Source organism: Rhinoderma darwinii, chromosome 1 (genome assembly GCF_050947455.1).
Source record: "Rhinoderma darwinii isolate aRhiDar2 chromosome 1, aRhiDar2.hap1, whole genome shotgun sequence".
NCBI classification, from domain to species: Eukaryota; Metazoa; Chordata; class Amphibia; order Anura; family Rhinodermatidae; genus Rhinoderma; species Rhinoderma darwinii.
Window position 1 is genome coordinate 481340886 of NC_134687.1, and position 25589 is coordinate 481366474.

Genomic DNA, 25589 nt, shown 5'->3' on the forward strand with positions numbered 1-25589 from the left:
GAGAATCTTGTGACAGAGCCTCTTTAACCCCTTCCCGCCCAATCACGAGGGCGCCCGTATTATACCAGGACAACACTTTCCCGGCAAAATTCCCCAAACTGCAAAGGTGCGGAGTGTGGACCAAAAGGGTGATAAGTAAGGCCATTTATCAGTGCGACACCGGCCTGTGCAGAAAGGATCGATCACAGCGTAATACACATCTATGAATCATTTTATTATTTTTTTTACCTTATTATTATACCACCTAACTATGCCCCTGATGTACTCTGCCGAGCTCACATATGCCCCACATTATAAACGGAAACAACAGTGATACTCCAAACAAAACTATTACCAAGCAAATTCCACGCTCCAAAACCCAAATGGCGCTCCCACCCATCTGAGCCCTACAGCATGCCCAAACAGCTGTTTACGTCCACATATATGGCATCGCCATACCCGGGAGAACCCTTTTAACAATTTTTGAGCTGTGTGTCCCCAGTGGCATAAGCTGGGCACGACATATTTGACAATGAATTGGCATATCTAGGGAAAAATTTTAATTTGTACCTTCCGCTGCGCAATCATTTATGGAAAAGACACGTGGGGTGAAAATGCTCACTACACCCCTTAATAAATGCTTTGAGGGGTGCAGTTTCCAAAATGGGGTCACTTCTCAGGGGTTTCTTTTATTTCACATCAATGCCTCTGCAATTGTGAACCAATACTTTATATGTCGCCAAATTAGGCCTCAATTTTACATGGTACTCTTTCACTCCTGAGCCCTGTCGAATGTCCAGGCAAAAGATTAGGGCCACACGTAGGGTGTTTCTAAAACTGAGAAACACCGCATAATAATTGAGAGCTGTCTTGTTATGGTGGCACAAGCCGGGCACCACATATTGGCATATCTATGGAAAAAATCCAATTTTCACTCTCCCACATCGTGTGCACACGAATTTCTGCAAAACACCTGTGGGGTTAACATGCTCACGACACCCCTAGGTGAATATCTTGAGGGTGTTGTTTCCAAAATGGGGTCACTTCTGGGGGGGATCCACTGTTTTGGTCCCACAGGGACTTTGCAAATGCGACATAGCGACCAGAAACCAAATGCAGCAAAATCTGTACACCAAAAGCAAATGGCACTCCTTCCCTTCTGAGCCCTGCCGTGTGCCCAAACAGCAGTTTATGACCACGTGTGTGGTATTGCCGTACTCCAGAGAAGTTGCTTTACAAATGTTGGGGTTCTTTTCTTCCTTTATTTGTTGAGAAAATTAAAAATTTGTAGCTAAAGCTACGTCTTATTTTCACTGCCCAATTCTAATAAAATCTATGAAACACCTGTGGGGTCAAAATGCTCACTACACCCCTAGATGGATTCCTCAAGGGGTGTAGTTTTCTCAGTGGAGTCACTTTTTTGGTGTTTTCACTGTTTTGTTCCCTCAGGGGCTTTGTAAATGCGACATGGCCTCCGCAAACCATTCCTGCTAAATTTGAGCTCCAAATGCCGCTCTTTTCCTTTTAAGCCCTGCCGTGTGTCCAAACAGCCATTTATTTTCACATGTGGGGTATTGTTTTACTCGGGAGAAATTGCTTTGCGGTGCTTTTTCTCCTTTAGTCCTTGTGGAAATTAGAAAAAATTAGCTAAACCTACATTTTGTTTGAAAGAATGTAGATTTTAATTTTCACAGCCTACTTCCAATAATTTCTGCAAAAAATCTGCGGGGTCAAAATGCTCACTATACCCCTAGATAATTTCCTCAAGGGGTGTAGTTTCCCAAATGGGGTCACTTTTGGGGGGTTTCCACTGTTTTGCCACCGAAAGAGCCCTGCAAACCTGACATGGAGCCTAAAATATTCTCTAATAAAAAGGAGGCCCAAAATCCACTAGGTGCTCCTTTGCTTCGGAGGCCGGTGCTTCAGTCCATTACCACACTAGGGCCACATGTGGGATATTTCTAAAAACTGCAAAATCTGGGCAATAAATATTGAGTTGCATTTCTCTGGTAAAAACTTCTGTGTTACAGAAAAAATAGATTAAAAATGAATTTCTGCAAAAAAATAATGAAATTTGAACATTTCACCTCTACGTTGATTTAATTCGTGTGAAACGTCTAAAGGGTTAAGAAACTTTTTAAATGCTGTTTTGAATACTTTGAGGGGTGAAGATTTTAAAATGGGGTGACTTTTTGGCGGTTTCTAATATATAAGGCCCTAAAAGCCTCTTCACAACTGAACTGGCCCTGTAAAAATAGCCTTTTGAAATTTTCTTGTGAGAAATTGCTGCTAAAGTTCTAAGCCTTGTGACGTCATAGAAAAATAAAATGACGTTCAAAAAACGATGCCAATCTAAAGTAGACATGTGGGGGATGTTAATTAGCAACAATTTTGTGCGGTATAACTGCCTGCCTTACAAGCAGATGCATTTACATTTAGAAAAATGCAAATTTTTGCAATTTTTAAAAAAATTTTGGTGTTTTTCACTGATAAATATTGAATTTATCTACAAAATTTTTCCACTATCATAAAGTCCAATGTCTCATGAGAAAACAATCTCAGAATCGCTTTGATAGGTAAAAGCATTCCGGAGTTATTACCACATAAAGTGAAATATGTCAGATTTGAAAAAAATGGGTCTGGTCCTGAAGGCCAAAATGAGCTCGGTCCTGAAAGGGTTAAGTAGACCTCAGAAGATGTGTAAGGGTATGTTCACACGACAGCGTCCATAACGGCTGAAATTACGGGGATGTTTTCAGGAGAATTTCAGCCGTAACGGTATGTGCAGGCGCTCGAACGCCGCGTCCTTTACGGACGTAATTGGCGTCAATTGGAGTCAATGAATAACGGCTCCAATTATGTCCCATGAAGTCACAAGACACTTCTTTGGCGCGGGCGTCTATTTACGCGCCGTCTTTTGACAGCGGCGCGTAAATATACGCCTCGTGTGAACGGACAAACGTCAGCCCATTGCTTTCAATGGGCAGATGTTTGTCAACGCTTTCAAGCCGATTTTTCGGACGTAATTCGGGGCAAAAACGCCCGAATTACGTCCGTAATTAGTGTGTGTGAACATGCCCTTAGAGAGATGCATGAAGCTGAAAAAGGCAAAAAAAGCATTGCTAGACCTGGGGGTGCATCAATCCACAGTTAGACAAATTGTTTTTAATTGGAGGACTGTTGCTACACTCTCTAGGAGTGGGCGTCCTGTAAGGGTATGTTCACACGCTTAACAAAAAACGTCTGAAAAATACGGAGCTGATTTCAGAGAAAACAGCCTCTGATTTTCAGGCGTTTTTGAAGCTGAAAATTAAATTTGCAGCTTCTTTTGAGGCTTCTTTTCAGGCGTTTTTCATAGTGTTCAATGGAAAATCAGCTCCAAAAAAACGCTTCAAGAAGTGACATGCTACTTCTTTTTACGGAGCGTCTTCTTACGCTCCGTTTTTTGACAGCGAAGCGTAAAATAAAGGCTCGTGGGAACAGAACATCGTAATTCCCATTGAAAGCAATGGGCAGATGTTTGTAGGCGTATTAGGGGCGTTTTTTCAGGCGTAATTCGAGGCGTAAAACGACTCCATTACGTCTGAAAAGAGGTCGTGTGCACATACCCTTAAGATCACTCCAAGAGCACAATGGGAAATCCTGAAAGAGATGAGAAAGAACCCAGGGGTAAAAGAAAAAGACCCACTAAAGACTCTATAAACTGCGAAAACCACTGTTCATGTGTCCACCATTAAAAAAAAACTAAACAAGAATGGTGTTCATGGAAGGACACAACGAAGGAAGCTGCTGATGTGCAAAAAAACGGAAGCCCATCTCAAGTTTGCCCAAGACCTTGATGTTTCACAATGCTTCTGAGAGCATCATGGTTTGGGACCGCTTTGCTGCCTCAGTCTTTAATGATCATGAGGCGTTCAGGCCCTATGTAAAACTTAAAAGCGATTATTTTTATTTTTTTTAAATAAAAAGGTACATCAGTTGCTTTGTGCAACTTTATAATTAAAAATTATTTTTACTTTTTGAGATACAGCTGCTCTGTATTCTGCATGCAGAGCAGCTGTATCTTATGCCGAATCCTGTACCCGTCAGTTTTACAGGACTGACGGGTTCAGTGTGAGCGGGTCCTGCGTCTCTGACACGCAGGATCTACCTGTTAACCATCACATTTAGGCCTCATTTACACGAGCGTGTGCGTTTTGCGCGCGCAAAAAACGCTGCGTTTTGCGCGCGCAAAAGGCACTTGGCAGCTCCGTGTGTCATCCGTGTATGATGCGCGGCTGCGTGATTTTCGCGCAGCCGCCATCATAGAGATGAGGCTAGTCGACGCCCGTCACTGTCCAAGGTGCTGAAAGAGTTAACTGATCGGCAGTAACTCTTTCAGCACCCTCGACAGTGAATGCCGATCACAATATACACCAACCTGTGAATAAAAAAAGATGTTCAAACTTACCATGAACTGCCTGCTTCCTCCAGTCCGGTCTCCCGGCCGTTGCCTTGGTGACGCGTCCCTCTCTCGTCATCCGGCCCCACCTCCCAGGATGACGCCGCAGTCCATGAGACCGCTGCAGCCTGTGATTGGCTGCAGCCTGTGCTTGGCCTGTGATTGGCTGCAGCCTGTGCTTGGCCTGTGATTGGCTGCAGCTGTCACTTGGACTTAACTGTCATCCCGGGAGGTCGGACCGGAGTTATCGGTAAGTCAGAACGTCTTTTTTTTTTTACAGGTTCATGGATTTTCGGAGCGGAAGTCACTGTCCATGGTGCTGAACCAGTTTAACGCTTTCAGCACCGTGGACAGAGACTGTCTCCTGACGTCGCGTACCCGAACATTTTTTACCGGTTTCGGTCAAAACGAGTTTTGCCGAACCCGGTGAAGTTCGGTGCGCTCATCTCGAATTTGACACTCCGTTTGGATGTTTGTAAACAGAAAAGCACGTGGTGCTTTTCTGTTTACATTCAGGAGTTTGACAGCTCTTGCGCGAATCACGCAGTTTGCACGGAAGTGCTTCCGTGCGGCATGCGTGGTTTTCACGCACCCATTGACTTCAATGGGTGCGTGATGCGCGAAAAACGCACGATTTTAGAACATGTCGTGAGTTTTACGCAACGCACGCGCACTGCGCAAAATTCACGCATCGTCTAAACAGCCCCATAGACTATTATAGGTGCGTACGACACGCGTGAAAAGCACGCGCGTCGCACGCGCGTATAATACGCTCGTGTAAATGAGGCCTTAAGTTCATAATGGATTAACCCCTTCCAGACATTTGTCGTAAGTATACGACATGGAAAGCCAGTGCTTCCCGCAAAATCTCGTATACTTACGACAAACGGGAAAACAGTTACAGAAAAAAATTCGAACGTTTTAAAGTAAACTTGGCTGCTGTTCATAACAGCAGGCCATCTGTACACGATGCCCAGGGGGATGTCGCCTCCCCCCCGCATCGGCGATCGCCGCCATTGGCCGGGCAATTCAGACTCTCCAATTGCGGCCGTTTGCGGCTTTAGCCAATTACTGTGCCACAGGGCACAGTGATATGGTGGTGATTGGTGCTGTCTAGGGCAGCACCAATCACTACCATGTTCTATGTAAAAAAACGGCGGTGATTCCAGCCCCACGATCGCTACGATTTGAAACACCCTCCACCAGCCCTGCCCACCTCATTCCGGTTAGGAACGGTGAGCAGAGCTGGTGTGACCGTCTGTGAAGCAATCTTACCGAATCTGAGGCCTTCTGTGCTGCGATCCTGCTGTGACGTCTTCATCCGACTGCTTCCTGCAGAAGAGTGAACCGTCATCATCTGTGCTGCTGCTGTTTTTTTTTTTTTAGCAGCAGCAGCACTTGATTTTTTCCTAAACTTCTTATCCCTGTACCCTTTCCCCCCATCCCCCTCTCCCCCTTTTTACGTCCTGCGGCCGCTGAGTGCGGATCAGTGACTGCCATCACTGATCGCTCTGTGTTCTAAATTTTTGGCACAGGACTTTTTTTTTCTGTTTTCTGCACCGTCTCCAAGTGTGCGCCCTGCGGCCACTGAATGCCGATCAGTGACCGCCATCACTGATCAGCATCTGTGGTAATATTTTTTTTTGCGCAGTTTTTTTTTTTACCCATTGTACACACCATTTTAGTGTGTGCATCCTTCGACAACTGAGCACTGATCAGTGACTGCCGTCACTGATCAGCATTTGTGCTAAGTTTTTGGCGCAGGTTTTTTTATTTTTTTGTCCTTTTTTTTTTTACTGCACCATCTTTTGTGTGTGCTCTGCGGCTACTGAGTGCTGAGTCTATAATCCGCCTCAGTGGTAATTTGTTGACGCAGGTTTTTTTTGGGCCTCTTTTTTTTTCATTTTATATAATTATAAAAAAGAGTACATTTAGGGCGTTAGAGTAGTGGACGTTTACTGACATTCGTTTTGTAAAAAAAATATATAGCAGAAGTTTTAGCTATATATTTTTTCTTCACTTTTAGAGTAAATTTACAGCTTATAGTTAGCCTCAGTTAGTGAAACATTTGCAGGGAGGGAAGGTCCAAAATTCCTCCTCAACCTTGTGCAAATTTAATTTCTACAAATGTTTCGTGGATGTGATTTCTGCTAAAGGGGAATCTACAGTTTATTAAGTACCCTTACTTTTTCTCCCTGCACTGTGGATGTTTGCTCAATAAAAGATATGTAGGCCCTATTCACACGACAGGGGTTCTCGGCCGTGTGACAGACGTTTTTTGAACGGCCGTCACAGGGCCGCAGTAGAAACAATAGACCCCAAATGGGGCTATTCACACGACCGATTTTTTTGGCCAAAAAAATTGAACATGCCCTATTTTGGGCCATTCTCGAGGCCACACGGCTCCCATAGAAGTCTAAGGGGCCGTGTAAAGCATGGCTGTCACATGGATATGATCCAAGTGATGGCCGTGCTTTCTGCCGCTCACTCTCTTCTCCTCCTCACAGTGCGAAGTGCATGTGAGGAGGAGATTTTTTTGCCCCCTGTAGGAGTGGAATCCCTAATCCCCGGCCACAGCATTGCCGAAGCTGTGGCCGGGGATTCTGCTCCAGGAGAAGTCCCTGACGTCACTTTCCATATATGGACAGTGAAGTCAGGGACTTCTCCTGCAGCGGTCTTCTACAGTGGCGCTATCTACAGGTGTGTGCCATCTATGGGGGATGCCATCTACAGGGGTGCTATGTACAAGGGGGCTGTGTGGTACTACCTACAGGAGGGCTGTGTGGCACTACCTACAGGGGGGCTTGTGTGGCACTACCTACAGGAGGACTGTGTGAAACTACCTACAGGGGAGCTGTGTGGCAGTATCTGCAGGGGGGCTGTGTGGCACTACCTACAGGGGGCTGTGTGGCACTACCTATAGGGGGGCTGTGTGGCACTACCTACAGGGGGGCTGTGGCAGTATCTACAGGAGGGCAGTGTGGCATTATCTAAAGAGGGAAGTGTGTGGCAAAAAATTGACAAATGAAATTCAGCCGTTTTTAAAACGGTCAGGGAAAAAAATGTATGCAAAACGGGTCAAAATCGGCCGTTAAAAACAGAAACACAGCCAGGAACGGAAACGGAACGGACGCAAAATGGCCGAGAAAAACTGACCAAAACGGCTGCTTTTATCAGCCGACACTCGGACCCCGTCGTGTGAATAGATCAGAAGAGTACAGCTGTATGTGTGTTATTTGTTTAGTTACATTGTGTTTGTCTATAATTGGGACTTAGATAACAATCAGGCCACATTTTATTAGTGATCAATGCAGAAATCAAGGTAATTCCAAAGGATTCACTTTTTTTTTTCCCCACAACTTTCACTGAAAACCCTTTTTATGTTTTAGTTGTCTAGTTTTGAACAAACAAGGATATCAAAGTTTACAACCTAAGGCCCCCTACACACGCGGCAGATTATGTTGCTGAAATTTCTGCGACTGAAAATCCGTTCCATTAATCTGAATGGGGTTGTTCCTGCAGCACGCACAAAATCTGCAGCGTGTGCAGGAGGCCTTAAATTAATCTGACACAGAAAACATAAATGAAGAAAAGTCATGACAATACATAAATCATCATACAGTTGTAAAAACTGAGATTGCACTGGCCTTCATCTTAGGAAATGTTTCATATATTACGTTTTAGTTTCAGTAATTAGATTATGTCTGTACAAGAGAAATATGTGAAATTTGTAAGTTGTTTTTAATACTTCCCTGGTGGCGGCCATATTGAAGATACACACTTCCTACCTGTATCATCTGTATAGACATCAGGGATTCAATTGACGGAGTAGTAGTGTCCTAGATTATTACAGTCTCCAGGCAGTGATGGAGGTTAGCCCGTCCCCCAGAGGATTGACAGGGGAGCTGCATACAGAGCCTTATATGTGTAAAGTGTGACTACCAGGCCTTTTCTAGGCCTCCATCCAATTTTTTTTGTCTATAAATGTTTAGAATAAAAACATTATTTAAATAATATTAAATGTCTAGGGATGGACTGTTGATCAGGTCTCTTCAATTTGAGTGACTCCCTCTTCTATGCAAATATACCAATATTTATTGTTTGTTTTTTAAAATACTGTGAATTGCAGAGTTTTTTATTTCAGAGTTCTTCTTATGGACCCAGAAAAATCCCACAAATGTGACAGGTCCTCTCTAACTTTGGCGTTTCTTTTTTTTTTTTGTAGTTTAAACGTTATGTTAGCAAACTCCGTGGGAAAAGTTTGGTCTTCAAGAAAAAGAGGCAAGAAATAGCAGAACTTACTGCAGAATATGGTGTTCTGCAAAGAACAGAGCAAATCCTAAAGCAACGCCATGACAGCATGCAGCAACAACTGGTAAGATGGAGATTCCCTACAGTATAAACAATTACTCAGAGACCTGCTATGAAACTATAGAACAAAAATACTACACATTTTAGCAGTAGTATTTTAATCTGATGGTATGGCCATGTCCACATGCTGAGGATTCTGTCAGGATTCTGTGCCTAAATCCTGACGGAACCCGCTAACGTTGCGCCGGCAATGCATGTGAATGGGGTATTTTATACCCGATTTGCGCGTTGAGGATAATATCAACAAAGAATAACAAACGGGCTCTGTATTTTAAAAACAACATCAAGGTCATTATTGCTATGAATTACGCGTTGAAAAGCCACTGAATAGCCTTATTGAATTACAATGGGGCTAATCCGCATGTGAATCCACTGGCCAATCCGGTGCAGAAATCCGAGTTTCAGCTGTGTCTTTCTGTAACAGAGATACCCACAGATATAGGACATATCCACAAGCATACTTTAGATTTTGAATATCCTGGCCTACATTAACAGTTAAGGCTCTGTTCACACTTGCCCTAGGATATATTCACATCTGCACTACAACTTCTGTCTGAGGAACAGGACATTGGGAAAAACAGAAGCGCCGGATTCATCGCATTAGGGAAACCAACGGCAACCGACGGAACCTATGGCCTTTAATGGCTTCCGTCTGATTTCCGTCATTTTGCCAGACAAAATAATTCTGCATTATGCGCTATTTTGTCCGGCAAATATGGTGGAATCTGCTTCTGACGGAGCCCTCCGCCGCAGATGTGAACAAAGCCTTAGTTATTTTCTGTTGGGTTTTTTGTTGCCTTTTCACAGAATATTTTAACAAACTGACAGCAAACTAATGGATCCTTCATATCCGTCACGGATCTTGTAAAAATGGATGTCATGACACCGGTATGAACAGAGCCCTACATGATCAGAACTTGGGAAAGTTCAGGCTGGACTGGACACTTTTTTGCCTGTCAAACCTTTATTTTTATATATCTTCAGTTCTAAATGATAGTATTGCTGCTAATATTTAGACATGGGTCCAAAAAAGCATTATTGGGCTCCAAAGCAACTTTCTTTACCGACAGGGATGGTCTTAAAATCAATAGGGTCATTACTAGGAAGGATTGTCAATCCAATTCAAAGACGTCAGCCTAAAGTATTTTAGCTTTAGGGGACATTTAAAGGGACATTGAATGTAAAATACATCTTGCTACTTTTAGAAATTTACAGCTGTCTCGTATATATTTTTGATAACATTTGTTGTACTCTTACATGACCAAATAACTTTAATTTTGTACAGCATTTAAAATATATTTACTGCAACCTATGACTGCCATTGCTACTGAAATACGTGTGAAAACCTATAACAGCATGCATGTGTTGCAGCAGAATTATACTTAATAAGACTTTGCAGTTCTCTTTGGTCACACAAAGATACAGTATAAGCTTTATTCTTTGGGCAGAAAGGAAATATTATATTGTGCAAATAAATAGGCGAGCTAGGCAGTCCAATTGTTTGTTGTATCTGGATGCTGTATTATACAGGCTTTTTTTTAAAATTCAAAATGACTACAAAACAGAGTCTTCTATGGTTAATAGTATAAGAGACACTGGAATATGCTGAAGAGTATTGACCTGGATCTTGGTAACTTGTGGAGTGGGTTACACAAAGTATATCACTCTAAAGTTGACAAGAAGCCAAACATAACTTCAACTAGTAAGTTACTGGCTAAGGATTTCCCATGCCCATTAAAATGCAGCATCCAGAAAAACAACTTGTCAACCGTTAATAACTGTATTTTCATTTATTTATTTTTGCCTATAGACAGTGTCGTTTTTATTCAAATTTTACAAATATATTTATGGCAACATTTCGGTTGAAAAGTTGTTTGTACATTCTGTTACCGCCTAGAAGGTCCAGTCATTCCGGACAAAGCTATTTTTCTGTTGTATCAGCAGGTAAGGTCTAGTAAAAAATTCCCGCCTGAGACATCTCTATACAATTCCTTTTCAATAGGCAGGATTTATGTTTTCATCAGATACTTGGAGGGAGGAGAGAATGGGTAGGAGCAGAAAGAAATCTGCGGGAACCCCATTGCCTTCCTACTATATACCAATAGGTGTATTGCTTTTATCGGAATCCATCTACCTTGAGGTAGAACACAGACACTAGTTTATTGTTCATACTAACCTGAATAGTAAAGAAATATAGAAAATTTGTCATAAAAGGAGAATTCCACTTGTCGGCCGTCGGACGGTCGCTATTGAGGGTTCCGTGAAACACGGATGGCTTCCGTGTGCAGTCCGTTGTTTCACGGACCAAATCAATGAAAAAGCCGAGACTGTTCCGTCAAAAACGGACAGGAGTAGGACCTGCCCTATTTTTGATGGAACTTCCGCACGGTTCTGTTAAAAAAACGGAAGTGTGCATGACCCCATTGAAATGAATGTGTCAGGGTGCTATCAGCTAAAACAACAGATAGCACCCTGACGATAAAAACTGAAGTGGGCATAAGGCTGGGGCTGTGACCGGATGTCCCCAGGCTCTATATGTCTCAAAAGAGCTCTCTGCATTGTTTTGACAAAACAACTGATATTTCTGCTCTCAACTATAGGCGTACCCAAGAAAATCTATTAGAGGCTCCCTACACCCTCCAGGCAATTTTCTACTGCGTCACGTCTCGCAGGGAAACTAGAAAAAGCTCCCAGACCCTTACAGAATCTGCAGGCTACCGTCTGATGTGCCACACCTTGCTTAGAGCTGCCGTACGAGTATGTGTCTTCCTGCAAAGGATTGGTGATCTGGTCGCTCTACATCCAATTTTTCTTCTGGCAGTAGACAAGGCAGTAGACCCATTGCCTCCAACACCGACGAACTACACCCATCCTTCAACCGTGTCCTTGGGACCTGATGCCACTGGACACACTGCCAACCCAGCCTGAAACCTATTATGACAAATTGTATACTAATACTCCAGTCATGGCTGTATCAGCTGTTCAGTATATAATATCGCAACCTTCTAGTGAGCGCCACCACACGCAACTCTCAACACAGTCCCATAGCTTAGTTTAACACAGTACACCTCCAGGGCAAACATGAAGGAGCGACTTCTCCCAATTTCATAGTGCATAGGATGAATATCCAATTTTATTCATTATTCCAATCCCGATACATGGAATTATCAAACGAGATCTCCATACTACACCTCGTCATGCCAGGTTTCAGGGACCCTGCCTCATGATGGGTTCTTACTATTTATTTTAAAGCCATAGGGATCATAATAGGAATTAGTCAGAGGGATTGTACAGATATGAGTTTCCCAATAAAAATAGAATCAAAAAATATTATAAAAGGTTGTGCATACCTGCTTTATCCAGTGTAGGCTTCTTTTTAGGATACAGCTATGATCAGGGATTGTAGCTTAGCTGCATTGTTTATTGGGAGTCTAAGGTACTCTGAATCCACCTCCTGTGTCTTCGGGTACTCTGGCCTATACACTGCCTCTCCCCAATGCTTTACACTGCAGCTCTGCTAGTTCAGATTGGCTGCTGCAGTAAACTCTGGCGTTCATAAGGAAGTCAGTGCATGGAAAGCTTCCCCTGATGATAACAGCTGATTCCAAGGGTTATGGCTGCCAGACCCATGGCGATCAGCTTATTGTAAAGTGGCATGTAAGTATATGTGGTAATATTTAATATTGTTTATATTTTTCCTTTCACTATCTCCCCACCAGCTGCTTACATTTTAAGCATTTCTAAATGAAGCAGAAAACTTTTATAATTCAATATTTTATTAAGAATTGCTCGTGAACTGTTTTTTTTTTCTCTTCAAGCAAACCATAGAACAGAAAAGAGGAATATCAGGGTACAGTGACACTCAGGAAGAATTGGAGAGAGTGTCTGCCATAAAGAGCGAAGTCGATGAAATTAAGGGACGAACGCTAGATGACATGTCTAACATGGTAATTATTTTGATAATTAAAGTTTATTATTAAAATTTTGGCTAAACTTACAAATGTGTAGTGTAACGCTCATGGATTGGAGAGAATTAAAGGGATTGTCCACTTTGCACAATGCCTTTTTATTAGAAGGGTCCATTGACAAAAAACTTTTCGCAGATGTCCAATTCCCCATGCAGTGCCATCGCAGGGGAAGTAAAGCATTGCACAGTTCCCTTTGAAATCAATTGGCAGTCCAATGCATGGAAGTGTTGGATCCTCCAGAAAGAGAGAGAATGAGAGAGCGAGTGAAGCTCTTGGTAGCCCTTGTTTTCCCAGACTATTTGATCAAAGTCCAGTACAGGGTCCCCCCCCCCCCCCTCTATACTCTGATAGGGTGTTTGAAAATGTGTTTAGGTATGTGGCACTGATCCCTGCTTATTTCGTCATAGGTTCCTTCTGTTCCAGGGGTGGGCATATAGTCTGAGCAGTTTGTTCAGGTACACATAAGCCCAAACGGATCCACTCTGAACACAGGGTGGCTTCTCTATCTATTCTCTATTGTATTCTGCTTCTTTTGCCCCCTCCCCCTGCTCACCTTGTCCACGGGTCTCTCAATAATGACACAGACACTGCATCATCCCAGTTAGACCGCTGATACAGTATCTGTGTGTCTGAGCAGTCTACAGCCACAGATTGGGAAGCAAGAGGAATGAGTTCTGCAGTAGTTAAAGGGGTTTCCCGAGACTTTTATATTGATAGGCTATCCTTAGGATAGGTCATCAATATCAGATTGGTAGGGGTCCGACTCCCAACACCACCACCCCCGACCAGCTGACTGAAGGAGCTGCGGTGATGAACGCTGCTGCATCTTATTAGTTTAATAGGCACATCGCCGTACACATCCGTAGTGGCTGTGCCTGGGTTTGGATACAAGTCACATTCACTTAAATCCCAAGGAAAACCTCTGCATTGGAGATTGGAGTTTGTCTGTTCTCCCTGTGTTTCGCATGGGTTTCCTCCAGGTACTCCAGTTTTCTTTCACACACCTAAAAACATACAGTTAGGGAATTTCGATTGTGAGCCCCATTGGGGACACTGGGTAATGACAACTTCTGTACAGCGCTGCAGAATCTGTTGGTGATATATAAGTATCAGAAATAAATAATACGTTCTCTCCAATCCCGGCCGTTGGAGTGTGGTGACAACAATACAGCCGACATCTGTTCTGTATGGAGCGGGCAAAACTTTTATTCACCTGGTAGGTTATATAAGGAAAGGAGAGGTAAAAGTAAACGTTAAATCACTACGATGATGATGATGATGATGATGCTGCAGTGCTCTGTATTGCAACAACGACGTGTCGCTCCTTACCTCTTTACAATAATGCTCCAGGATAACATTTAATTTTATCATTGTCTGCGTGTTGATGGCTTCTCAAGAGCGAATGTGCTTAAACTTCAACAGTGTGTCCCCCTCCCAACTATCACATATATACAGTGAAGGAAATAAGTATTTGATCCCTTGCTGATTTTGTAAGTTTGCCCACTGTCAAAGACATGAACAGTCTAGAATTTTTAGGCTAGGTTAATTTTACCAGTGAGAGATAGATTATATTAAAAAAAAAAAAGAAAATCACATTGTCAAAATTATATATATTTATTTGCATTGTGCACAGAGAAATAAGTATTTGATCCCTTTGGCAAACAAGACTTAATACTTGGTGGCAAAACCCTTGTTGGCAAGCACAGCAGTCAGACGTTTTTTGTAGTTAATGATGAGGTTTGCACACATGTTAGATGGAATTTTGGCCCACTCCTCTTTGCAGATCATCTGTAAATCATTAAGATTTCGAGGCTGTCGCTTGGCAACTCGAATCTTCAGCTCCCTCCATAAGTTTTCGATGGGATTAAGGTCTGGAGACTGGCTAGGCCACTCCATGACCTTAATGTGCTTCTATTTGAGCCACTCCTTTGTTGCCTTGGCTGTATGTTTCGGGTCATTGTCGTGCTGGAAGACCCAGCCACGAGCCATTTTTAATGTCCTGGTGGAGGGAAGGAGGTTGTCACTCAGGATTTGACGGTACATGGCTCCATCCATTCTCCCATTGATGCGGTGAAGTAGTCCTGTGCCCTTAGCAGAGAAACACCCCCAAAACATAATGTTTCCACCTCCATGCTTGACAGTGGGGACGGTGTTCTTTGGGTCATAGGCAGCATTTCTCTTCCTCCAAACACGGCGAGTTGAGTTAATGCCAAAGAGCTCAATTTTAGTCTCATCTGACCACAGCACCTTCTCCCAATCACTCTCAGAATCATCCAGATGTTCATTTGCAAACTTCAGACGGGCCTGTACATGTGCCTTCTTGAGCAAGGGGACCTTGCGGGCACTGCAGGATTTTAATCCATTACGGCGTAATGTGTTACCAATGGTTTTCTTGGTGACTGTGGTCCCAGCTGCCTTGAGATCATTAACAAGTTCCCCCCGTGTAGTTTTCGGCTGAGCTCTCACCTTCCTCAGGATCAAGGATACCCCACGAGGTGAGATTTTGCATGGAGCCCCAGATCGATGTTGATTGACAGTCATTTTGTATGTCTTCCATTTTCTTACTATTGCACCAACAGTTGTCTCCTTCTCACCCAGCGTCTTACTTATGGTTTTGTAGCCCATTCCAGCCTTGTGCAGGTCTATGATCTTGTCCCTGACATCCTTAGAAAGCTCTTTGGTCTTGCCCATGTTGTAGAGGTTAGAGTCAGACTGATTAATTGAGTCTGTGGACCGGAGTCTTTTATACAGGTGACCATGTAAGAGCTGTCTTTAATGCAGGCACCAAGTTGATTTGGAGCGTGTAACTGGATCTGGAGGAGGCTGAACTCCTAATGGTTGGTAGGGGATCAAATACTTATTTCTCTGTGCACAATGCAAATAAATATATATAATTTTCACAATGTGATTTTCTTTATTTTTTTTTATATAATCTATCTCTCACTGGTAAAATTAACCTAGCCTAAAAATTCTAGACTGTTCATGACTTTGACAGTGGGCAAACTTACAAAATCAGCAAGGGATCAAATGCTTATTTCCTCCACTGTATATATGTGTGTATATATATATATATATATATATATATATATATATTACATGTACGTCAAATGTCAAGGAGGGGTAAATTATTTTGAGCCACAACGAGACGTTTTACTGTTAAACATAACTACAATAAATTGATAAATTATATGAAAAACGCAGGAATGTTCACTATTTTTACCAGATTTTATGCTAAATTTCATTGAGGAAGCAAGCAGTGTGTCATATTTATATGATGCCACATTTTATAGCTATGGATAGCACAGGCAAGTTTTTAACCTTTGTCCTAATTTCTCGTTAAAGAACACGTGACCACTGCAATTTATTCCTATAGACTAAAAACAGAGCATTAAATTGGCTTACTAAAAGATTTTACCATAATGTGGTCCGTGATAGGCAATTAGGATGCAAACTTTACTGGGACAAAGGGCCATTGTGTTGCAATAGTTTTATGCTATTTTATGAGAACACAGTGATAATAAAATCATATTACATTTCTACATAGCTAAACCTGTCACTATATGACCTCATATGAAGATAAGGTGTACAAGTATCCAATATAAGGCTATATTCACAATAACTTTGTGGCTTCCGTTTATAATGAAAGCCACAACTATTTGCTGAATCGGCCGTAAAACAGATACCACCAGTGCCGGACAGGCCCCATTGGGGTCCATGAGGTTTTGTGTGGTGTCCAACATTTTGACAGAAAAAAGATCACCGCATAGAGCGCTAATTTTCCCATCAAATTTGACAGAATCCGCAACGGAGGGTCCGAACAGACTTCGACTTGCATATCCATAACATTAAATATATAATAATGTGCCTTATGTGCTATAAGGCAAATGATTTAGAAATAAACCAGCCAGCGTACATAATCATAAAGCATGTAAAATGTGTTAAATCGCATTGAGAGCTCCTAAATCATTGTGTACAAAAAATAGGGGGGAGGGGGTGACGGACATCAATCTAACAGTGACATGTATTAGGAGAATGAAAGATGGCAGTGAAGAACAGAAGTAAGGACCAGGGAGGTAAGGAGAACAGATCTGCTAGCACCTAACAAAAGCCTTATTTACACACTTGGGTATTGTAGCAGGAGTACAACAGGTTTTCATAGTGGTTCACTTTATAATTTGATAAACACAATAGATGTGCATCCAGCTTTGAGATTAATTTTATGTTATTCCTCCAATTCATCTAAAATTAAAAAAGCAACTTTGCAAATAGTCTTTATTAGGAATATCCTTCTATTTTGTGTCTACAGCCCCAGTACAGACATATGTTTCCATGGTTACAGACTACAAACAACTGTGTAGTCTGATGCTGTAGTCAGGTGTTACTCTTCTCCATCTGCCTTTTTCTTCCACTGTCTGTAAGGTAGCAAGAAGTAAGGGTTAGACAAAAGAGAAAGAAGTAGAATCACATGTTTGTTTGTAGTCTGTTACCATGGAGCTATGTACACTAGGTCTGCAATGGATCTGTAGACACACACTGGTAGGATATTTTTAATTCAGCATATTTACAGTTGCTTACGTTTTTTAGTTTATTTTTACATGCACAGACCCTTAAATAGTAACTGCACTTTCATCAAACTTTTAATATGTCATAGAGACATATCAGAAGTTTGGATCGGTGAGGGTCCGGGTGCTGGGACCCCCACCGTCACTGAAACGAAGCTGCAAAAGCGCTGAGCTCTTTGCACCTTTGGCTGTGATCAATGCTCATCGTCAGACTGAATACGGCTCTCATGGACGTTCTATGTAAGCCGTCTTCAGCTTGACAGGGAGCGCCGATCTCAGTCGAAGGTGCAGAGTGCTCAGCTAAGCGCTTCTGCACCTTTGTTTCAGCAAATGTGGACACCCACCGATCCAAACTTTTGACATGTGAAAAGTTTGATGAAAGTATAGTTACTCCTTAAGTGTTCAAGGACAATTGTTAATGAAAACTTTCCTTGTACTTGTATACATCCTTGTTTATTTAATGGAAATGTATTGACCTATTCATTATTTTTTTATTTTTCTTTAGGTAAAGAAGTTAAACTCTATGATAGAAGATAAAAAATCAGCATTGGCTCCCGTTATAAAGGAGCTGAGACCTTTACGCCAGCAGTGCCAGGTTTGTACTAAACATTAAATATGGTGTTTTTTACAGCTAGTTTCTGCCTGTTTTTTTGTAATTCTACATTGGCTAGTTTACCTTTCGGATCTTTTCTATATGGACTTTCCTCATTTAAGACACAATGAAAGCACATCCCGCAAGCTGTTTAATGTTAGTTTATTTTTTAAGGTTGCAGTTCATTTAGCTTTTTCTTTGGTGTAGGCGGCTACACCTGTAGTATTGAAATGACACCTGTTCTACTGTCACACGTCTAATCGAGATGAGAAACGACAAGTCATTTAGTTGAAAACTACTTTCGTTTCTGATGTTGGCAATGCAAGACATCCTATGAGACTACACATCATTTTAAGTGCCAACTGTGCGTTTCACGGATTAAATATTTTACTGGCAGTTTCATGATAATAATTAAATCTACAAGGAAATCTGCAATGGTTGAAGTCCAACTCAATATATTCTTTTCACTTTAATATATTGACTTCTGTACAATGTTAGACGACAACGTTTTCTGTGACTTGCAACAAGTCACCATACTAGTTGCTTCAGTACAGCTTGGTTTATAAGCCATGTGTCTGTCTAAAGTCGCAGACAGCACGCATACACCCCCGCCATGTGTGAAAGCGGAATGATGCCCATCTGCTGAGTCTGTGTGCCAGGATGACAGGCTCAAGCTGCTGACTGACAGCAACTTCCATTTCTCTGTGCCATGTGCTGAGGTATCATAGTACGTGCTGACATGAATCTATGCCCTTTTCACATTAGGAGCTGACCCAGGAGTATGATGAAAAGAAAGCACAATATGACAGCTGCGCGGCCGGCCTGGAGAGTAACTGCTCCAAACTAGAGCAGGTAGCATGTCTTTACCTGTTCTTATAAACACTGTGGATGCTCACCTGGAAGTCTGTATGTATGTTATGAATACAAATTGCTTGTGTACTAAATATCACGTAACTAATGCAAGATTTAGTAGGCGTCTTATCTCCTCTGTTCTATTATCTCCATCAATCCTCTCTGGTTTAGACAACCACTATCCATATCTACTCCTATTGCGGCATACGGATGTCATAGTGTGACCTGCTTGGGATTTCCCTGTAGTCGCCAGGGCAGAGAGGTGCCACAGAAAGCAGCTCTCCCTCTGCAGGATGGCTCATTGATTTAAATGGGAACCCTGGAATCCTTCACTTCCCCTGCATCACCTCAGGGGTAATGAAGATTTGCTGACAGCTTTCCCTAGCTGATTGCAGGGGGTCCTGGCAGTGGGAAGCCCTGCGATCAGTTCCGTGTCGGGGGACCTGTAATATGCTAAGGACCCTTTATATCTAATTTACATGGGGCATCATGATGCAAAGATCATGGGGTTTTCCTGGCCTGCTTCCTATAAATTGACACTTATCGCTTGACTAATGGTGTCATGATCAACCTGGTCATTTTTAAAAATAAGTATTTCAGTTGCTGTGTGGATCATGGGTTCAGATCTTCTTTTGCTGAATCTTCATGTAAGTCGTGTGTTTGCTTCTCTGGCTCTGTTCACGCAGAGCAGTTTTGGAATGTTTTTTTTTTTTTTTTCTTCAGGCAAAACTGAGAGTGGAATAATAAACGAGAAGAAAAATAGTATTTCCTTTATGGTTTTCTATGCTTAGAATCCACCCTGGTTTTGCTTTAAGCCCTTAGTATCCAGCCGATTTTAGACCTTAATGACCAAGCCATTTTTTACGTTTTTCCATCGTCTCATTCAAAGAGCCACCCAGCCCCCTGCAGGTAATGCCACCCAGCCCCCTGCAGGTAATGCCACCCAGCCCCCTGCAGGTAATGCCACCCAGCCCCCTGCAGGTAATGCCACCCAGCCCCCTGCAGGTAATGCCACCCAGCCCCCTGCAGGTAATGCCACCCAGCCCCCTGTATGTAATGCCACCCAGCCCTCTGCAGGTAATGCCACCCAGCCCCCTGCAGGTAATGCCACCCAGCCCCCTGTATGTAATGCCACCCAGCCCTCTGCAGGTAATGCCACCCAGCCCTTTGTAGGTAATGCTACCCAGCCCTCTGCAGGTAATGCCACCCAGCCCCCAGCAGGTAATGCCACCCTGCCCTCTGTAGGTAATGCCACCCTGCCCCCTGTAGGTAATGCCACCCAGCCCCCTGTAGGTAATGCCACCCAGCTCCCTGTATGTAATGCCACCAAGTCCCTTGTAGGTAATGCCACACAGCCCCCTGTAAGTTGCACCCCCCCCCCCCTTCCAGGAGAAGTCACTGACTTCAATGTCCATTTATGGACAGTGTAGTCACTGACTTCTCCTGGAGAGGAATTCCCGGCCACAGGCTCGAGGATTCCGCTTCAGAAGTGAGTGACGTCACTGTATCCATATATGGACACTGTAGTCACTCACTTCTCCTGTAGCGGAATCCCCGGCCATAGGGTCGGGGATTCTGCTTCAGAAGTGAGTGACGTCGCTGTGTCCATATATGGACAGTGTAGTCACTCACTTCTCCTGTAGCGGAATCCCCAATCCCTGGCCGGGTATTGGGGATTCCGACTCCTACAGGGAGCAAAAAAAGACCCTCCTCCTCCTCCTCACATGCACTCTGCTTTCACTCACCGTCAGAAGAAGGCAGGAGTCTTGCAGCGGCGTTCTCACTGGTGTCGATGCCAGCCCGGGAGTGGACCAGTCCAGTCATCTGACTGGTCAGGTCAGGTGACTGGACTGGTCCACTCCCGGGCCGGCATCGATCCCAGTGAGAACACCGCCGCAAGACTCCTGCCTTCTTCTGATCGCTGCTGCAGTCAGCAGCGATCAGCTGTTTTGATGCAGCGCCCAGCGGGACATTTTGAAGACCGGGTGGGACAGCGGTGAGAAACCGGGACTGTCCCGCCGGAATCGGTACGGTTGGGAGGTATGGTTAAACGGGTGAGATCGATACTAATATCGATCCCACACGTTCGAGCAGGGATGCCCTCAGTCCTCAGCTACCTCTGGTAGCTGAGAGCAGGGAGATTTGACAGCCCCCTGCTCTGTTTATTTATTCCGATGCAGTGAAGTAAAAAGTCTATTGCATCGGAATAAAGCCAGTTAGTGACCGACGTAAAAACACTATGGGGCGGTCACTAACGGGTTAAAAAAAAAAGTGCATGCAAAACTGCATTGTGTGAACCTGGCCTTGAACAAGCCCGCAATGTGCATGAAGGCCATTGTGTGCATTATGTAAAAAGTAGTTTCTTCTGAATATGACGTACAAATACAACTTATTTCATTACTACTGAAATTACAACCACTGTTCTATGGCACATTCAGAACTGGTAATGGGTCTTGTAGTAAAAGCAGTGCAGACAAAAACTGGAGCATATGGTTATAGCAACCAATCCGTTTACAGCTTTCATTTTTCCATTGCAGTTTAGAAAATAAATGGTGTAATCTGATTGGTTGCTATGGTTCCCTGATCCACTTTTTGTCTGCACTTTTTGTATATATACATGAGGCCCGATGTATTCTAAAAGTGAAGCTCCACTTTTTTTTCTTTAGAAATATACCATCAAACTATTTTGAGGAACTCAACAACACAACTTTGTATTACGTTTTATTTGTATTAAATGTATGCCCCTTGAAACAATTCTGGAGCATCTTTTCCTAGAACACATTGTGCCATCCATCCCTCTGTTATTCCTCCTAGAAATGTATTAATAAATTGACAATGGGGGGGGGGGGGGTCCCTACACAGACTGACACTGTCCAATCAGTGCTGACAGAGTGAAGTTGTGTAGGAACACACATTTTTGACAATGGCAATTGTAACACCCAGTTGTCAATCTAATGGGATGAATACCGTAGTCGACTAGTACTGGTTACAGTTTGTGTCAGTCGGGCCTCTATTCCGACGGAAAGCTCAGACGGGACGTCGGAAAGGAGCCCTGACGCAGATGTGAACGAAGCCTAATAGAAGACTATATATTTTATGATATGATGTAGACAAACCGCATTTTAACTATTGTTGTTCAGTACTGCATTTAAAGTGGTCTGCATTTACTGACCCGTTTTACCCTTCACATCTTAAAGCTTTAATAAATTGTTGGCCGAAAGGAAGCAGTAAAGATGGGTTGGAATTAGGAATTTGCACCCTGTGCTGATCCTGTGTCTACATACTAATTTTGGGGCATAGGGGCAGCAGTGGAGTTGCAGGAGATCCCATTCTGACCGACCATGTGCAGAAGCTACTATGTTATACTAGAGGATTTTTTGTGCATTATAGAGCACTTCCCAGTCAACGTGTCAGGGACATGCTCTTCTAGTTTTCCGCCACTTCCCCATGCAAGCTCTAGGATTTCTGTGGGAATTGTGACAGGGTGCAGAATTGTGACAGGGTGCAGAATTGTGACAGGGTGCAGAATTGTGACAGGGTGCAGAATTGTGACAGGGTGCAGAATTGTGACAGGTGGTAGAATTGTGACAGGGTGCAGAATTGTGACAGGTGGTAGAATTGTGACAGGGTGCAGAATTGTGACAGGTGGTAGAATTGTGACAGGGTGCAGAATGGCCTGATCCGATTACTGCTAAGGCACGATTTTATTTAAATACAGAACCCCTTTAATTTTCTTTGTTCGCCATTAATTTGCATGTAAAAGACTTGATTCATCTTTTTTAGTATTTCTTTTTTGGCTCTTTTCATTTTTTTTGTCCAGAATAATTATGTAATTATTTATGTTTAACTCAGGAAGTCCGCGGGCTTCAAGAGGAGTGTAGCCAAGCTGAGGCTCAGTATCATTACATCAACATGATGAAAAAGGTTAGACTCTGCAGATTTATTAAATAAACTTCTCTGTGGTTTTGGATAGAAATAGTCAATCTGTTTTGTGTGTTAGATTGCTGAAGTCCAGATACAGCGAGCAGCGGATGAGATGAAAGCGTATGTCTCTCCAGACTCCCAGGAAAGGAGGAAAGCTCTCAGGTACGTTTACTGCATGATTTTCAGATTTTGGCTGAATAAGGAAGGAATGAGCAGTATGTATACCATAGGTATTGAGATCAGTATGGAAGTTTCAGTGCACTTACAAGCTAGGCATGCATTGTGTATTACACAAAGTATAATGACCAGGTTCCGGTCCAAATACAACACGGTATTTGCAGAGCATAATAGCTGTAATGCCACAGCAAACATTTACATTGTCTGCAGTGTGCTGGAATACCATGTGTGATATTGCCCTTAAAGGGGTTTTCCGGTTTCAGCAAATTTAGCTGTAATTTAATAATGGGGGTTTCCATTAAATGACTGCAAGCAGAGATCTTGAAAACTATTAGAAATAGATAAAGCATATTAAAAAGTTGTATTACTTTTCACTAGACTTGCTGTATCAATAATGCCTCATGGATTTGCAGATCTCTGCTTGCAGTCATTTGATGGGAACCTCCATTATTAACTGACAAAGGAAACAAATCTGTGCTTGTCATGTGATGGTCACACAGGTGTACGGCTCGTTACAGTTACAGGGCCGCTAACAGAGCTTTCTTTAGTAACAAGAATTTTAGGCTTTATTGATCATCCTATAACATTTAGTACTTACACCAAATTTACATACATCCACGTTCCATGTGACATCAGGTCAATGGTGCTTTATCAATAAATAACATATATTCCTTTTGATTGGAAATTAAATTTTAAGTTAAAGAAGTATTGAATTAAAAATGGTAGTGATGTAACAGGTTACTAGTTTAATGGTTGTCATTTGTAGCCAAACGGGATAATTGTAACCATCTACTGTACGTATAAACTTGTAAATAATATATTTGTTATTTGATAAAATAATATCTCAAAATTGTATGTTCCCAATTCACTTTATAAGCCTACATAACAAAAGATTTCATTAAGATATGGAGATTAAAAATTGATCTAATCTCTTGAGCTCAAATTTTCCATGATAAAAACGCATCTATCATGTGAGCACTGACAAAATGTGATCTGTGTATTTTGGTATCTAAATTTAGAGCATTTTTAAATCTATGAGGCATTCTTTCCGAGGTCAGAATTATTAATAGCCATAAAAGAAATCTAAATAATAGCACAGCACGTTGCCCTAAGTGCTTGTCCCCCTGCAGTTATTTTGACCATTGTGTGGGAGCTTTGGTGAAGTAATTTATAATTCTAGATTACAGTAGGTGTGTAGATACAATCTGTTAATGACAATAATGATTTTGATGAAGGTGAAGAACAATACTCTTGTATGAACTGGGACCGTAAAAAAAAATTTTTTTTGTAAGCAACCTCATGCACTGTTGCATTTATTATGCCCTTTTTGCCCCATTGACCTTTCATTGGAAGGCCGCAACGTTAAAAGCCACATGTAAGAACTGCAATAACAATTTTTACATGCGGTACCATGATGCAGTTTCCCATAGAAACAGTTCCATTTCCAACATTTCCAAGAACTACTTATTTAATAAAAGCTCATTTGGAAATCACAGCAAGACCACATCAGAAACTGCATGTGATTTTAGATTTTTGGTACTGGTGCAGCTTTGTGCTCCGCCACCATGCCATATGTGACTATATGGCACCCGCATTCCACAATTAACAATCATATTCATTGCAATGATCATAAAAAAAGAAAGAACTTTTGCCATTAACCCCTTCCCCCTGCTTGCATTCTGGGCCCTAATGACCAAGCAATTTTTTTAGTTTTTCCATCGTCACATTCGAAGAGCTATAACTTTTTTTTATTGTCACGTGGACATGGCTGTATGAGGACTTGTTTTTAGCAGGATGAGTTGTATTTTTCAATGGCACCGTTTTGGGGTATGTAGAATATTTTTATGAACTTTTTTTTGGGGGGGTGGGTGGTATAAAAAAAAACCCCAGCAATTTAGCCATTGTTCTATACGTTTTACATTTACGCCGATTACTGTGCGGCGTAAATAACATGCTACCTTTATTCTATGGGTTGGTACGATTACGGCGATACCAAATATGCATAGTTTTTTTTAATGTTTTACGAATAATAGAATAAAAACACTTTTGAACTAAAATAATTTTATTTTGCATTGCCGCTTTGCAAGAGCCATAACTTTTTTATTTTTCCGTCAATGTCGCTATATGAGGACTTGTTTTTTGCGGGACTTCATTGCTACAACTTTGGGGTACATGGGACTTATTGGTTAATCGTTTATTATTATTATTATTTTGGGGGAAAATGGGAAAAAAATAGCAATTTTGCCGTTGTTTTTTGCATTTTTTTATGGGGTTCACCTTGCGGTTAAAATAATATGATAACTTTATTTTTTGGGTCATTACGATTGCGGGGATACCATATATGTGTCTTTTTTATGTTATTTTTACACTTTTACGAAATAATTGATGGCAAACAAATGGTTTTATTTTTTTTAATGTGTACCTTATTCATTTTTATTTCACATTAATGATTTTTTCAGTCTCACTAGGAGACTTCACTATGCGATCTTCAGATCGCTGCTATAATGCTTTGGTATACTTCGTATACCAGAGCATTATTGCCGGTCAATAAAGAATGGTCAGGCATCTATTAGGACATGCCTATGGCACGTCCTAATAGGTATATAGCCAGGGCAGACCTGGGGGCCTTTGTTAGGCCCCCAGCTGCCATGGCACCACATCGGATGCCCTCAATTGCATTTGCGGTCCGCCGATGGGTGACAGGGAGCTCACTCCCTCTGTAA

General features: G+C 42.2%; 1 protein-coding gene across 3 annotated transcripts in view; it reads left to right on the forward strand.

The window, feature by feature from the left end:
- Positions 1 to 25589, forward strand: part of IFT81 (intraflagellar transport 81) — a 156973-nt gene that overhangs the window by 105073 nt on the left and 26311 nt on the right. For all 3 annotated transcript variants that reach the window (XM_075834517.1, XM_075834508.1, XM_075834520.1), the window contains 6 exons: positions 8646 to 8795; positions 12610 to 12738; positions 17827 to 17916; positions 18679 to 18765; positions 22618 to 22689; positions 22766 to 22851. In XM_075834517.1, the coding sequence (XP_075690632.1) occupies positions 8646 to 8795; positions 12610 to 12738; positions 17827 to 17916; positions 18679 to 18765; positions 22618 to 22689; positions 22766 to 22851 (614 nt within the window). The remainder of the gene's footprint in view (positions 1 to 8645; positions 8796 to 12609; positions 12739 to 17826; positions 17917 to 18678; positions 18766 to 22617; positions 22690 to 22765; positions 22852 to 25589) is intronic.